This window comes from Tamandua tetradactyla, chromosome 22 (assembly GCF_023851605.1).
Source record: "Tamandua tetradactyla isolate mTamTet1 chromosome 22, mTamTet1.pri, whole genome shotgun sequence".
Lineage (NCBI taxonomy): Eukaryota > Metazoa > Chordata > Mammalia > Pilosa > Myrmecophagidae > Tamandua > Tamandua tetradactyla.
The window spans coordinates 17,529,288-17,546,721 of record NC_135348.1 but is presented as its reverse complement, the minus strand read 5'-3'; the positions used below and the strand labels follow the sequence as shown (position 1 = coordinate 17,546,721).

Below are 17,434 nucleotides of genomic sequence, written 5' to 3'. Positions count from 1 at the left end.
GTTGGCATTGCTGTAAGTACATGAAACATCTTAAATTATTTCAAGGCGAGAATATGTCTACCTAAAAAAGCTCAATATCTAGGGAAAGTTCTTCTTAAATATTTTGAGATAAATATAGGTGGTAGATTTATTATCTATGTCAACTATAGGTTTGCCTGAGATAATTTAGTGAATCTCAGTAACTGGATTCACAGAAACAGGAAAAAGAAATCGAAAGTAGTCACTCACCCTAAAAGGCGAGAAAGGAAGAAAAGTAAGAATATAAAAGAGTTCTTAAAAAGACCATGGTGTATTTTTCAAAAAATGCTGAAAACAAAATCCCTGAATTTACGTCTCCTAAAATTGTATTGCAATTACCTATGAAATGGAAATGTATGTGTAGATACGTGAACTATATACACAAATATACATGCTGAAATTTGATCTGATCATAAGGACTATATTATTCATAGCATCACAGCCTTAAAATTATGTTTCATATTCTGTGTGGGGAATTATACTTGTTTGGATTAAAATAAGGAATATATTTTGTTTACTTACCACACCAAAGTCTATATGTACATATAAACAAAAAACAGCTTTAAAAAATGCTTTGCATATACTTCCTTTAAAATTGTACTGGCATTTAACTAAATTTAAAAAGATTTTGCTTTCATATAAATAATATACATTTACATACAGCTTTAAGAAGTCAATCTAAAATGTGATGACTTAACATATTCAGATTGTTTTGCAATTTGGGGCTGCATGACAGAAATCACTAACATACTCTTCAGGTAAAGTAATCAGAAACAACATGATCCTTCCTTAACTAAATATTGCAACTTGCTTTAAATTAAGAAACTGTAAATATTTAAGAGCAGTTAAAAGTGCTCTACCTCATGAAGTAAAACTCTAAAGCTATTCTGGCAAGAACTCTTTAGTGTTGTCATAATCATTTTAATTAAATTCTCATTTTTCAGGTGGTCCCTTTAATTGTTTTTTCCTACTTCTTAATGTGTTTTTCTAAAGCTATTTCTTTTCTGCAGCTGTGTGCAATTGCTTTTAATGGTAGCTGCTTCCTTTTTTGCCTTATGTGAATTACAATTTTAAATGGTTAAACATTTTCTGTTTTACTGCCTTCAGCACAGTTTTATAAAGATGTTTAAGGCTGTTGGTGAGCATTTTCATTTCCCATCTGAAAAAACAAGAGCCAATTTGAATATTTCATATTGGCATTTTATGACCTGTTTTATATTTTAATATGTAAACAAAACCATGTTTTTATAAAGATTAGTTTGTTTCCATGAAATTATAATTTTTATTTTGCTTTTTTAAAAATATTAATTCAGTAAACAAGATAATAGGTGACTGCTTGTTTACATTATCTCTTATTGTTCATGAATGAAACACCTCTATTTTATTTGGTTTTAGCCATTTCCAATGAAAAACTAGCATTTTCAGATTGTAAGAAATACCTATAACATGAAAAATAGATTTCATGCTTGGATTTTAATGATAAATGATAACAAAATGTCAATAACAAGACTATTTTGGTCTTTTAAAAATTATAGCTGAAAATTAAAAATACTTCTTAATTCAATTTCACGCTCAACATAATGCAAAAGGTAATTTCACGGCAAAATGTCATTATGTGCCACTTGGAAAACTTTACTTACAAAGCAAGTTGTACTTACTGCCTGGGTTATCTCCAATCCCATTGCTTTTTCCATTCCAGTACCACAGTAGAAGTGTTGCATCACGTGACCCTGATAGAATGTAGCAATTCCCCCCAATATATGACTCAGAACGGGTGAGGCAAGTGACAACAGCCCAATGGCCAAACACCACTTGGATCAATTTTCCTGAAATACAAAATAATTTTCTTTAAAACTGCTATTAAAAAAAGAAACTTCTAGTGACCATATAACTTATGAGACAAAACCAGATTAACTCAAATTCTGACAATTCTGATTTTATAATAATTTGACCTGGTCCAAGCTGAAAGTTTTCCCAACAACAACAACAAAATCAACTGAATAGTAAGAATAACATTTTTGAAAGGCATATGTTAAACTATTTAAATCTGTAATATCTGAGGACCATGAATCCAAACCATACTGGTATAAATGGCTACTACAAATTATAAATGCATCATATGTATTGATTAAACCAGGAGAACCCTTGTTTGGAAATACTGTAAGGATTTGTTCAGTTATTCTATATGGACAGATTTGAAAGAAACAAAGTAAAATTTAGTTGCCTTCCTCTAGAACTCAGATTCTACTGATACAAACCTGTCTCTGAATTATGATGATTGAATATATTTTTTAAAGTGAGCTAATACTAGGACAGCATATAAATAACTTTGGAGAGCTTTTGCATTTTCAAATCAGGATTACATGATTTGAAAATCATGTAAACTTTTTGATAAAAGGACTAATTTATTGTGATTGTAATTTGGGCCAGACCATTCCTTCTTTGTTATAACTGTCTGATGAAAATTCCTTGGGGTGTGGTGGTGAAATCAAGGTTATGGCAGTTTATCCAAATGCAATTCTGAGAAAAGAGGGAGTGGAGAGGAACTCAGTAAACTTTCTATACTAGGGTCTCAAACATAAGAAGGATTGTTCACATAAAGGTATCTGAAAAAAAGATAAGCCCTTACCTTTTAGAATCTTTGTTCATCCAAAGTGATGCTTATAACCAACATAAACTTTTGTAAAAAATTAAATATCTATAATATCCCTCCATCCCATCCCTATAGTTTCTAAGTAACATATTCCTTTGAAATGTCTTTAGAATCTACAAATGAGTATGTCATAGATTGTCTAACCTTAATATTCGGCATGGGTCTCTTTAAAAAAAAAAAAGTGTCTCAGTGGGGTCATAACAAATGTAATTCAAATGTTCAAGAAAAGAGACCACTAAGCTGAAAAAAATTAATATACCTAAAAAATTTATGTGTTTAACTCAGAACACATCATAGCCTATTCAAAAGCTTAAGGTCTCAATTACGTATTGGCATCTAAATGTATTTAACTTTACAAGATAACAGTACATATAACTAAGAAAATCGCATCAAATTTTTAAATTATTGATTTTAATAAATCTGAAGCTTATTATAAAGGCTGCAGATTTAGAAATAAAATACTGAAATAAATTTTAAATCAGATGGAAAGTTAGTGTTTTCACTCATGAGTATCAGTCTTGTGCATAATCTACTAGTAGTAGCTTTAAAATCAGATTCATTTAACTTGTAAAATTGTAAAATTTACAAAATATTTTTTTCTCCTCTGATTAAGGGGGAGAAAAGCCTACATTCAAGGTGGTTTAACTGCTGAATATTCAGAATGTTTACTTCTGAATTTCTTCAATCTTTTAAAATCATTAAATTTAAATGATACAGGTCATTTAAAAAATAGCTTCTATGTGTAAATTAAAAGCATGGCAAGAAGAATTCAAGATTTTCTAGAATAAAATAATGGAAAAGAAAAAATATCCAATTAGTTGTGAAAAATGATTAATTTTCACTTCATTTGCAATTTACATGAAGAACAAAAAGGAGAGATTTAATGGTAAAATAGGTAGGGTTATCTAGGATAAGGCAAAAGTTAGGTCATTGAACATACCCTTACTAATAATTAGGAAGCTGAAGGTTAAATCAATGTATTTTAACTATTGAAAGAAATGAAGTACACCATATTGAAATCATGTTTTTGATCACAAAGTATGTGCAGTGACTTCTGCCATAGCCTCCACCTATATGCTGAATGTAAACTAAAAGAGTGATTCAAATAGATTGTTCCTTTTTTAAGTTTTGAAACCATCAACTGGATGGGTTACAGGAGGGAGAATGAAATAGCTACAGCTAACTAGGTACTAGGTAGGCAGAGCTGTTGAGATGCAGGCATACCATGTTCATCAGGAGGCTTGCGAAGAGCAACTATTCACTTGGTAATTTACTTAATTCCCAGCTCATGTGAGGACAAAGTGGAAAGATTTAGCTGTAAAAGTGGGATGGATTAAATATGGAGGCAGGATTTTCCCGATTCATATGTTAATTCTCATTAATTAAGTCATTATATCATTTATATCTATAATGTCAGTATTAGGGAAATGTATACTCAACCACTGTGGTTTCCTTTTTAACTTAAACATCCCAGTGTTTTAATTTTTTCCCACTTTTTTATCACAATTATTTTTCATTCAACAAATATTTACTGATAACCTACTAAGTATCAAGCATTCGGCTTTCTTAGGGGTGAATGAAATAAGCTTGGTCCCTACCCTTATAGTGTTTAATATCTAGGGGGGAGGCACATTCAACAAATAAACTCAAATACACACACACACACACACACACACACACAGTTATGAATAGTGATAGGTATTATTAAGGAACAGAACAGAGTAGGATCAGCAAGAATCATTAGGCTGAACAAATTTAGACTGGGTGTCAGATCTAAACAAGGGAGTGACATTTAAGTAGTTACATCAAAAGGGTTTTCATATTTTAATACAAATTAACTTTATTCCCTACAATTTATACCTTGGGCTCAACTCTGGAAAACATTATTATTTTAAGTTTACTTTCTCCTGTTCTGGCAGCCTTCCTCAGCAATATTTGTTATTACAATGGGGTTGAGGTTCACTCCTCCTATATAAATCACAGTATATAAATACCTGCTGCTCTTTTTGGTAAATTATTTTCTGATAATCTCATAAGTGTTCCTCAACCTTTACTTTTTGTTTCCTTTAATACCAGTCTACCTCTCCACACACTAATATCAAATATTACCACAAGCACTAGAATATGCCTTTTTTGACAGAACAAATTTTCTAGTTAATGTTTTATTTGACAGCTGTGCTACAAATAAAAAAATTCAAGCTCATGACTCTGCACCACTGAATCTAAAATGTGGCCTGAAAATAATTCCCACTGCTGGGGGAAGGTTTTATTGTTGCCTCTGCTGTTCTGGCTGTGCCCAGAAGAATGATTTATGTTTAAAGAATTTCCTGTTACAACCCATGTTCCTCCCCACCACCCGCTGCCCCATATAATAAGAGAAGGATTATTATTATATATTTTTTTGCTTAAGTGCTAAAATAAAATTGAATTCAACACTTGTGATAGCTTTGCCATTATGTATTACTAATCATACTATTGTTTCTTTGCTTCTTGGCCGAACTTAGGAGAAAATATTTAATATTCCTATTGTCATAAAAACACAAATACATATTTACTCTAACTGAAATTATTTTAAATAAAACTAGCCAGAATGTGTTTACACACAAGAGATTGAGAAAGATATAGGATTCGAGTTTGAGATTTTTTTTCACACTTTTCTGGCAAGTATAAATATTTCTATTCTACAAGCCAAGTCAACCTCATTGAAATGAAGTTTAAAATAAACTATTCCTTGTGAAAATCTTTAACACACACACACACTCTCTCTCAAACATACTTTAAAAACAGTAGAGTAGAAGGGTTGTGGAAAGAGGAAAAGGAATGGTATCTAGTATATTCAGTCCAATGTAATATGGTAGATATATGGGAAGCTAGTGTTCCAAATTACAATGTTTTTTTCCAGATTAACCAATGATTATTTGTCTTAATATCTGTATGAGATAACACAGTGTAATAAAAAGGAATGCTGTATTTGAAGTCAGAAGACCTGGGCCCAAAGCCCAGTTCTACCACCACTAGATATATCAATTTCAACAAGTTACTTAACCTGTCTAAACTTCATTTTCATCATATGGAAAATGGGAATAACAATACCTCTTCTGGCTACCTCACAGGATTATTGTGAGGCTGAAACAATATAAGAAATGTGAAAGAATTTTGGAAATTTTAAAGAACTCTGTGAATACAAGAATTATTTTATTAGTATTATATAGGAAGTGAGGCATACTTACATTTAACTTTGCTTCACAAATATGAATATTCAATGCTTTTTAAAAACCATATAGAGGGCGGGCCGCGGTGGCTCAGCGGGCAAGAGTGCTTGCCTGCCATGCCGAAGGACCCCGGTTCGATTCCCGGCCCCAGCCCATGTAAAAAACAAACAAACAAACAAAATATAATAAAACAAGAAAATGTTTAAAGATGTTTCCCTTTCTTCCTCCCTTCCTTCCTTCCATCCTTCCTTCCTTCTCTCTGTCTTTCCTTCCCTTCCTCCCTCTCTCTTTAAAAAAAAAAAAAAAAAAAAACCATATAGAATGCCAACAAACTTAAAAACCTGAAATATTAAAACTAAAGCTTAACATAATTTTTTATTCCATTTTTGTGACATTCTGGAAAAGGCAAAACTATAGAAATGGAGAATAGCTCAGTATGGTCAAGAAGTTAAGGGTGAGGAGAGGGGTTGACTACAGAGAGGGTCAGTTTGAAAAATTCTGGGAATGATAAAGCTGCTTTGTATCTTGATTGTGGTCGTAGCTACACAAACTCTATGCATTGTCAGAACTCACAGGAGTGTACAAAAGAATGCATTTTACTTTATGCAAAGTTTAAAATAATTTTTTAAATGTGTAAAAATATACAATTTAAAAGAATATTTATGAAAATCTTGTGAGAGGATATAACAAGTTTAACCTGAAAGTTTGTGCAACAAGGGAGCACAGCTTGATGTCAAATAATACTAAGGTTGTTGTGCTGGTATGAATCTGTTACGTACCCCAGAAAAGCCTATGTTCTTTTATTCAACCTTGTGGGGGCAAACCTACTGTGGGGTGGGACCTTTTGATTAGTTTGTTTCCATGGAGATGCCATCTTGCCTATTCAAAGTCTGTCTTAATCCACTTGCTGGAGTCCTCCAAGGCAGAGACATTTTTGGGAGAGCTCAGAGTCGAGAGAAGTTAAGAGAGACAGAAAATGCTCCAGGAGAAGCCAGAAGGACCTACTGGAGCCAAGACAGCCACTCTGAAACCAACCCAGGAGAGAATGGCTAGCAGACATCACCATATGCCTTCCCATGTGACAGAGGAATCCTGGATGCCATTGACCTTTCTTCAGTGAAGGTATCTTCTTGTTGATGCCTTAGTTTGGATATTTTATGGCCTTAGAACTGCAGATTTGTTACCTAGTAAATACCCTTTGAAAAAGTCAACCTATTTCTGGTATACTGCATTCTGGCAGCTTTAGCAAACTGAAACATATTTTAGTACCAAAGAAGTGGGATGCTGCTGTGATTTGCAAAGACCAAAAATGCTGGAACAGATGTAAATGGATAATTCTAGAAGAACTGTGAGATGCTTGATAGAGAAGGCCTAGATGTTTTCAAGAAACTATTGGTAGAAATATGGATGGCTAAAGTTTCTTCCAATGAGATCTTACACAGATATGATGAATGTGTCATTACAAAGTGGTAGAAAGGTGATCCTTGTTTTAAAATAACAGAGAATTTGGCAAAATTGAATACTGTGCGGGATGGAATGGAGACTTTAAAAGTGATGAGCTGGGATACCTAGCTAAAGAGATTTTTAAATTAAATGTAAAAAATGTGGCTGGTTTCTCCTTGCAGTTTATAGTGAAATGCAAAGAGGAAAGGGATAAGCTGAGAACTGAACTCTGGATACAAAGAAACCAGAAATTGATAGTCTGGGAAATTTTGGGCTTCCAGAAAGTAAGACCCCAGAGGCTAGTGCCCCATGTGAGGATTTAACCAAACATAGAACCAGTCAGCCATGTCAGGAAAATTCAGGTATGGAGATGGAGATATCCAGAAGGGATATGCAGAAAGTCCTATTGTCTGATGGGTTTGACCCCTGTATGCTGCATGCCAGGCCATCAAATATTTTGTGAGATCTGTATGAATGGAACCACTGCCAGTCTGGATTTAAAAGGGACAGAAGAGTGACAGACTGAAGGAAAAATAACTGCAAGGGCAAAACCATGGAAGCTAAGATCTGGAATCAAGAAATATCCAGACGGGATTGTGGAACCACCCATGCATGTAGAGAGGCTGAGTTTGCCTGGGGGCAGATGATGGACCTTCCACCTCGTTGTTTGGAAAGAGTATTGCTGCTCCAGGCTTCAGAGAGCACATTTTCCAGGGACTGGGGATAGCTTGCCCTACCGTCTTGAAGAGGCTGAGCATGCGGCCTGGAATTGACAGGGGTCCAGGTGATACCCTGATGTTTGAAGAGTGTGAGGTCAAGAACAAGTGCTTGGATATGTTAAAACCCTCACCCCAGTGTTTGGAGAGAGCAGGGTTGCTGGGTAAGCCCCTGGAGAAGGCTGAACTGCCATTCTTTCAAGCCCCAAGTATAACATGATATTCTATAAATTACTCTCAGACTTGGAAATCGAATGGAGCTTGCCCTGAAGGTTTTGTGAACTGTTTGGGAACTTTGACCCGTTTTCCTTCCAATTTTTCCCTATGGAAATGGGAACATTTAAGTAATGATTTTTCCTCCTTTGTATACTGGAAGCAGATAAGTTGTTCTGAGTTTCACAGGTACACAAGTCAGAGGAGAATTTTGCTTTAGAACAGACGATGCCTATAGCTGATTTTGATGAAACTTTGTACTGTTTTTTTTTTTTTTTACTGTGTATTACATTTGTATTGTTACTGAAATGATTTAAAGCTTTGGTGATATTGTGATAGAATGACTGGATATTACATGTGGAAAAAAACATGTCTTTTTTGGGTCCATAGGATGGAGTGTGCCGGTTCAAATCTGTTATGTACTCCAGAAAAGCCTATGTTCTTTTAATACAATCTTGCTGGGGCAGACTATTGTTGGGTGGGACCTTGTGATTAGCTTGTTTCCATGAGATGTGACCCCACCCATTCAAGGTGGGGCTTAATCCACTTGCTGGAGTCTTTTAAGGGAGAGACATTTTTGGAGAGAGCTCAGAGTCGAGAAAAGCTAAGAGAGAAAGAAAATGCCCCAGGAGAAACCAGAAAGACCCACAGGAGCTGAGGGAGCCATTCTGAAACCATCTCAGGAGAGAAGAGCCAGCATGTTACCATGTGCCTTCTCATGTGACACCATTGGTCTTTCTTCTTTCTTGCTGATGCCTAGTTTGGATATTTTTATGGCCTTAGAACTGTAGATTTGTAACTTAATAAATCCCCTTTAAAAAGCCAAGCCATTTCTGGTATTATTGCATTTTGGCAGCTTTAGCCAAAGGAAACAGTTGTTATAACCATAATAGCAAAAGAAAAGGTTAAAATGTGAATTTGATTATTAAATCAGAGAGAATTAATTATAATATTAAGCACATTTTAGAAAACATATCAATTGCAATTGCATTTTTAGAGAAATCCTGGAGGAATTTTAAGTTTAATATTTAACCACCTCATGGACTTAACATCTAGTAAAAGCCCAATTAATCAGAAAAGCTTGAATGATGATTTTTTTCCTTCCTGGCCCTACAGAATAAAGATGCAAATTATAAGAAAAACTAGGCCATGAATTCCATAAAACAAAAAATAAACAGAATTATCCCTAAAAACTACTTCTAGAGTTTATTCTATGAACAGCATATATTCAACTATTTTTTTCTACTCTCTATCAGTTATGATATTGTCATAAGAATGCATTTAGGATAAACTCCTTGAATAACCATATATTAATTTTTTATATATAGTGTACTAAGTCAGGAGCATGGACTAATACACTTAATAAAGATATTAACAACAAGACTGAAAGATAATTTATTGAACAATCTTTAACTAACTATAAATTTCAACAAGGAGAATTTCCCATTCTTATAACGTTTAATCAACATATTTGTAGATGCTTGTTTCAGTTGAAATATTTACTTACACAGCGTGTTTCAATTAGTTCTAATGCATCATTTTAAAATTTCAACTACATATTTATTATACATTCATTCATATTCTTAGCATTTCTAAAGTTATTTTAGAATATTCCATTAACTTTCTCAAAATTTTTCTCAATTTCTTAAATGCAAAAATTTACAAATATTTACTAGATTGGTTCTCTGGTAATAATTTTGAGTTGAATTTAATTTGTCCTTTTAGTATATGCATACAGATGCATATATAGACTTAAACTTGTGTATCTTAAAAAGAACTCCTGTCACACATTAAATCAGTAGTCTGCTACTTTTCTTCATGATAGTATAGTTTTCAGCAAGATTCTATACAGAATTAGGTGAAGACAATTTGTCTACCTCTAAGAGATATATTTAATGAGCTTTTCCAGTATGGGAAAAAACCCCAAACAACTTTTAAATAATACAAAAGTGGAAAAACACACCCATATGTATGTGCATTAGTCATAAGATTATGTACATACACATGTGTATGGTATTTACATACTAGGATATGCCTTCAAAATTAATTACTCATTCTGTAAGCATAAGGCTTGGGAGAAAAACCCGCTATAGACAATTGCGTTTTAAAACTATGCCGAGAAGTTTTTTGTGGACTACATGGTAGATTATTTCTTGTAAGGGGGAAACAGTATCTTCTGTTCCTTCTTATTTTACGAATTTTAGAATTCTATAATTTTGAAAGGAAGATGATAAGAACACATTCTAAGCTTCTCAGTCTTACTTATAGTACACTTAAGTTCACTGTTGAAGAAAATAACAGCTACCTGTGTCTGTAGAATAGACGCGGAAACTCTTATCCCAGAAGCCACAGACAAGAATATAGCGGTTGTCCGAAGTAATGACAAAGCACTGGGAATGGACTTGAATACTTTGATCTAAAAGGTCTGTGATTTGCCGCCTGTGCATTCCAGTATTGCTGGCTGGAGAACATAGAAAGAAAAATAAAAACCCTACTAAACCCACATGGACAAACAAATCTTGCATTTTGCTCATACAAGGCAACGGTAGGGTGTAGGGGTGGGGGGACAAGAGGGAGGGAGATAGGTTCCAGGATAAGATTACTTTAATTTAAAATATAATAATTGAAAAATCAAATAGGAAAACACATCTGATTCTTAGAAGAATGTGGTTAAATAAATTCAACATCTCAGTGAAAAAGATTCGTCTAGAGGAAAGAAACAACAACATATTACACTTTAAAAATACTATACAATTCACAGAACATGCATCCTAGCTCTTGGGCAGAACCAAACTAGATTACCATCTCCAAATTGCACTACAGTTAGGTTTGGGTTTCTGACAATCTCATTACATCTATTGTCATGAGAATGGATTCATGTTGTGACAATCTATTACCTTAAACATTTTGTCACAAAGAAGAGATATTAGAGTTTAAATGTCATATATTTGAAATATTGTAGTACCTTTTACTACTTTGATTTTAACGGATCTTTAATTTGACTAGATGTGAACTCCCATTTCCTCTGTTTACAGCTGCACTTGCATGTAAGAAAAAGGCAGGATTGCTATTTATTAAATAGGCTTATAATTGAAAAAGTCAAAGCACAGCATGCTGTCACTCTCTTACTCTTATTTAAGCAATAAAACAAGACAGCATGGCAGTGTGTTTTCAAAATTCTACAGAGCGCCTGAGGTGGGGTTTGTCAGAAGGCACAAGGTCAGACACAGATACCACTAAGGCATGAGGGAAGAGGAATAATCCTCTAGAAATAACACTGTCAAGTGTGCCATTATCAGAAAAGGAATTTTCACTGAGATGCCTTTTTTTGGGCATTAAGAGGAAATCAAATAGAAAGCTTTGTGTCTAGTGATCTAGGGGTTATTTTACTCTTACTTTGCTGTGGTAACACAGTCAAGTCATTTTACCCTGAGTATATTTACTGATTTTCTAATATAAATAATGGTACTTTTGTTGTTAAACAAACAATGCATCACAAATATGAACATTTCTGCATCTGATCAAGTTCTTTTTATTCTTAGTCTTCAGTTTTCTGAGGGGAAAAAAGCCCTATAAATGCATTACTAAAGATAAAATATATAGAGAAAAAGATCTATATTACATTCATTGTATATAATAATTAAGTTAATGTGGACATGTTAATAGAAGGCTGATAAAGTTAGAATAGGAAAAAAGTGCCTGAAACACTCTGCAGTGTTGTACTTGGACTGGAGGTACAGAGAGCTAAAACATTCCCTGAAGGCATACACAACATAAACAAAAACACATACCTATGAAACACTAATCTGCAAAAATTCTGCTAATATTGACATAACTTCATCTATTTGAGATTATTAGATAACTATGGGCTTTATTGGCATTTGGGGGGTTAACAGGCTAGAAAGTGATAACTGTAGTAAAAAAGGCAAAATTCTACTTGGGGAAATTGCTAGCAGATGAGAAAAGCTTCTGTGGATGTCATAGTGTTTCACATAGAGACACTTAAGTATCCCACTCTGGTAAAGCCCTATGAGATTTTTTTTTTTTTAATCTCAAGAAAGTTAGCAACTAAAATAAGGTATGTGGTACTTCCCATGACGATTATTACAGTACTTCAAGAGAATTGTAAAAAAGGTTTATTTATTTTTGTCAGTGTTTATACGGCTTTTGGTCCTATGATATAAACTTTCACTGGCCATTTTTTGGGGGGAGGGGGGATCTCTTGGGAGGTGCCACCTAGATAGATCTGACCATGTGCATGATTTTTAATTTAGACCATAAAGAACACATGGATGGGCAGGCCACAGTGGCTCAGCAGGCAAGAATGCTCGCCTGCCATGCCAGAGGACCCGGGTTCGATTCTGGGTGCCTGCCCATGTAAAAAAAAAAAAAAAAGAACACATGGATGGAGGTTAATGCTTTTGAAGGCTTAAGATAAAAAATTTCCAAGTACGTGCTCACTTGGAATTTAACATTGCAACATCTATCTATCTATCTATCTACCTACCTACCTACCTAGTTTTCTTTAGTAAATCTCTTGGGATTTATTGAAAGTTTTTTTTTTTTAGTGAAAATTAGGTATATTTGTCTAGATAAGGAGTCATCATACTGGGGCATGCATGCCTCTGGGGGTTATAAGACTTCCCAAGGGGTACACAGGCACAGGTGGTTTTTAAGGAATTAGTTTTTAGTTTCTCGACTTTCATATGTTCTCTTACCTGAAAATGACTTGCCTGAGAGCTCTCATGTGACTTTTCCTTCCCTTCTTCCCTTTTTACATGTACTTCTCCCACTAAGTAAAAAAAGGCATACTTTCTCCCAACTAGAATCTTAGTATGGTACTTTACCTCAGGGTTTAAAAATCTCTTGGGAGCCAAATAAAGGATCAATCTAAAATACTGATATAATGCTGAAAAAGCAGAATGCCTGTGTATAAATTATTTTGGTCAAGAGGTTTCCAATTCATTGCTTTCAATAAAATTGAAGGAGGATCTTATTATGCTGTTAGTTGATAGATTATTAAAAATAAGTTTCAATGATAGATTACTAAAATGATCATTTTACGGTAGACCATAAAAATAATTTTAATAATAGAGAAAAATTATTATTATTTTTTTTTGAGAAAAATTATTTTAATAATAGATTGCTATATGAATTTTGTCACAGAATTCAGAAAGAGTTAAGGGATTTGAGTGGAACTATTAAAACAAAACTCTTTTGTCCCATTTACTTTCTTAAGGTTCCTCAAAGCTTCCACCTCTAAAAACACACACACAAAATAGGATAGAACTATTAACAAATCTCGTCTCACTCAGCAATAAATAATGTGCATCTATGAATACATTAGGTGATTGGGGGGAAAAAGCCCCATCTATGTCATAAATGATGTTTTTCCAACAAATGTTTGTTGTTTATGATTAACAAATTCATAGTAAATTTCACTATAATTTTTGCATAATATGTATTATTATTTATAATGATCACTCAATATAGATAAAAAATTTAAAAACACTGAGTCTATGGTCAAAGGAAATTTTTAAATTTAAATTTAAAATATGTATGTTTAATTTTCTATACATGTCTTTATTGCAGAAAAGTATAGGTAATCAATTAAAACAAAATAAAATCATGTAGGGAGGCAGAATGAAAATATGAATTCAAAGATGAAAACAATGTAAAATTTCCAACTAAAAGCTTTTTAATGCATTTTTTAAAAACAGAGAAAGTTGAATATCAATTCACTCTGATATTTAGATTCCATTAGAGACATTAAAAAAATTTTTTTTTTTCATGTGCAGGCTCTGGGAATCAAAACCGGCATGGCAGGCAAGAACTCTGCCACTGAGCCACCATCACACTGCCCTCCATTAGAGACATTTTAAAGAGGGATATAACAGTTTACTTAAAATGTCAATTTTTATACTATACCAAAAATGTATAACCTTTCAACCACTTAAACTTGTGATGAAAAATTGTAGATATCAAAGTTTAAAAATGCAGGAGAAGTTATATGGGTTTAAACAATTATCTTAGGGGTTCAGAAAAACCTGATGAGCAGTTTATAGGGTAAGTGTAAACAATAGCCCACACGCCTAATCCAGCCCATTGCTTGGTTTTGTATATAATGTTTCATTGAAACACAGCTATGGTAATTTATTTATGTGTTGCCTGTGGATGCTTTTGTGCTATAATGGCAGAGTTTAAATGTTAAAATAGAGACCATATGGATCACAAAGCCTAAAAGTTTTACAATCTGACTCTTTATAGAAAAAATTTATCAGTGCCTAGTCTAAAGAACTACAACTGCTAAATTCATTTAATTAGACTTTATACTATAGGATAGTCGTTGCTAAGTTTTGAGGCAAACAGTGAATCTGTAGTTGAGAAATAATGTTTTAAATGTCTTAGTAAATGGGCTTTATTTTCCCATTTTCCTGATTTTTCAAACTTTGCCCAAGTGAGCATTTAATTTTTCTTAACAAATTGCAAATCATGTCTACTCAAAATAAGATTTAAAACTAGAATTGTTTTTACCCTTCATATAGATTGCTGCTATTCAGATTTCAGGAAATGATAAATGAGTTAGTTTTGAGCTTAAGGTTATTTTAGTTCAGCATAACAGTCTATTTGTGAATGGCAGTTCTTTAGGTTTCTACTAAAACAATGGCTTTCAGAGACAAAAATGTGTCTGATCACATACACATGGAGAACATCTTGGATTTTAAGTAACAATGTCAGTTCATTCAGATGTTTTATTCAAAAACTGTAAAATTCTAGCAAATTATCTGTACTCGGGAAACTTGGGCAAAATTATAAGCCAAATACCCATGCTGGTGGTACATCCCCACAATTAAGCAATTAAGTTATTTATTCAAAAAGTTACTGAATAGAACCCTCAATATCAAGGCTTAATATTCTTAGTAAAGCCATATTTGAAATCTCCATACATAGGATGAAAAATGCTAAACTGGTGATATCAGCTAACCTAACTCAAAAAGCATAAAAACAATGAAATATTCTAAGTCATCTGCTGCAGATGCTCATTTCATCTCAGTGGCTTTTTCTGATCTCCCTATTTTCTTTTCTCTCCTGAACAAATTTAACCTCCAATAGCAATTTACTGGGCTGTAGGGCCCTAGGAAAATGAATACAAATATCTTAACACTGCCATTGGCTAGGCAATATATCTCAACTTCAAAACTGCTCTGCAATTGCACATTAATCCCTTCAGACTGAACAGAGGTCCAGGAAGAAAGGATTGATCTCTTTTAATGATGAAACCCTGCCACTACAGTTTTATTTTTCACAACACAGTGCTGCTAAGAACCCCACTGTTATTATGAAAATTTCCTTAGCAAAGGAGCTCCATCACATTACCGGTGCACCAATTCATCATAACGTGCCTCGCTCCTGCTCATCAACAAGTCTGAGTGATGAAAAGATCCAATATTATCCTGACAGTACTTCATGCGCATTCTCAATCACACATTATTACAGCATCCATATTAATTTTCAGTGACACGCGTCCTAGGCCTGTTCAAATTAGGCAAACCAACGAGGGGGAGTTGATGAAATACCAGCATAGCCACAGCTCATTGCATTCCAATTTGCATGCAAATGGTTTATCAGGAAAATTCCATTCCCAGCAACCAGCAAGTGAAAAACAACTGTAATCTACACTTCAGGGCCACCATACAGAGCTTAATGAATCGCAAAGAGAGAAGGAAGTGACAGACCTATGAGAGGATCGATTTCCACTGGCAGCTGGTATGGCTGGTCTTGTACAGCACCTTGATGAGCTGGAATTCACAAAAGATTAAAAAGAAAAAAATGCATTAGTTTTCATATACTAAACTATATAAAAATGCATAAGTCAAACCTCATGTAGAATTGTTTCCAACCTTCAAATTTCTCATGTAGTTTTGTGAAATTTAAAGAACAAAAATCCAGGTGCTTTTATGGCTAGCTTATTAAACATTTATTTTAGATTAGTGCTGTTCTGAACATGTGCCATCAGCAGTGGCTCCAGTCCTAGGCCATAAGCTATAGCAGATGCTTGACTGGCAACCTCTGATGCTGCAACAAAACAAAATTAAGTGGTAAAGTGCACTGAAAACAAAATGTGACAACCATCTGCTGACTGTAGCAAATACTATTTTTTTGTTACTTCTTAAAAAGGCAGTTTTGAATGCTGCAGCACAAAGGATCCACAAAAACATCAATTTATGATGGAGAAAGGGAAAGCTCTAAGTCAGGGAATATTTAATGTTTCATCCATCACTTAAAATCAATCAACTGAATGTCTGAATAAAACTAAAGAAAGCTATCCATAGATAAATGTTTTTGTTAACTGCATTTGGCTGAAATATTTTATTAAACACTGAATTGAGGTTTTTAAAAAAAGTTTTATTAATATTTAATATTTCCATGGTTTCAATTTAAAAATACTCTGAGAAGCAGATGAGTAACTCAAAAATCAATTCATACTAAGAATAGTTAGTTCAGTTCTCAAAATGGTTCTAAAAATTCAGGCATACTTATGCTATAATTGAAAAAGGTTTTCTAGTCTGTTTCCCCTTGAAAGTAAGAGGACTTCAGGTAGTGTGGAAAGTACACTAAGAATCAAGAGCTGCTACTGCCAAGCTATACAACCTTAGGCAAATCATAAACCCTAAAATGAAAAGATGATCTTACCAGTTTTATTATTGGAAAAGATGATTGTTTTGGCTTTATCATTCTGATTGTTAAATTTTGGGCCTTTTTCCAGACTATTTCCCCCCAAATGACTCAGCCATTTATCCTGGTCAGTATCTGCCTTTTACAGACTCACAAGCACTTAAGATACTTAGTCAGTATTAGAACTATGCTTAAGAAATACTATAAGAATTTAGGAAAGCTTTCTTACTGTCTCTGAGGAGCTGAAAATAACAATGGGGTACATTTCAAAGAGTTCATTGAGTATTTTAATAATTACTTATGTTATAATTTCCTATTTTGTAAATATCAACTTTTCAAGGATAACTGAAGCATCATTAAAACTGATAAAATATCTGAATAAATGTAATAATGTACTAAAAACGATAGTTGAATGTATCTAAGGAATTCAAGCAACTAAAAAAAGAAAGCCGTAACGTCTCATTCTTTTTTACTCAAGGTATTTGTCCTGGCTGATTACCAGC

The 17,434-nt window shown here is 33.7% G+C and overlaps 1 protein-coding gene across 5 annotated transcripts in view; it reads right to left on the bottom strand.

Moving 5' to 3' along the window:
• Window positions 1-17,434, bottom strand: part of LRBA (LPS responsive beige-like anchor protein) — a 1,037,640-nt gene that overhangs the window by 23,494 nt on the left and 996,712 nt on the right. For all 5 annotated transcript variants that reach the window (XM_077139839.1, XM_077139840.1, XM_077139843.1 and 2 more), the window contains 3 exons: window positions 15,992-16,054; window positions 10,561-10,716; window positions 1,677-1,844 (listed from right to left, as the gene is read on the bottom strand). In XM_077139839.1, coding sequence (XP_076995954.1) covers window positions 1,677-1,844; window positions 10,561-10,716; window positions 15,992-16,054 — 387 coding nt within the window. The remainder of the gene's footprint in view (window positions 1-1,676; window positions 1,845-10,560; window positions 10,717-15,991; window positions 16,055-17,434) is intronic.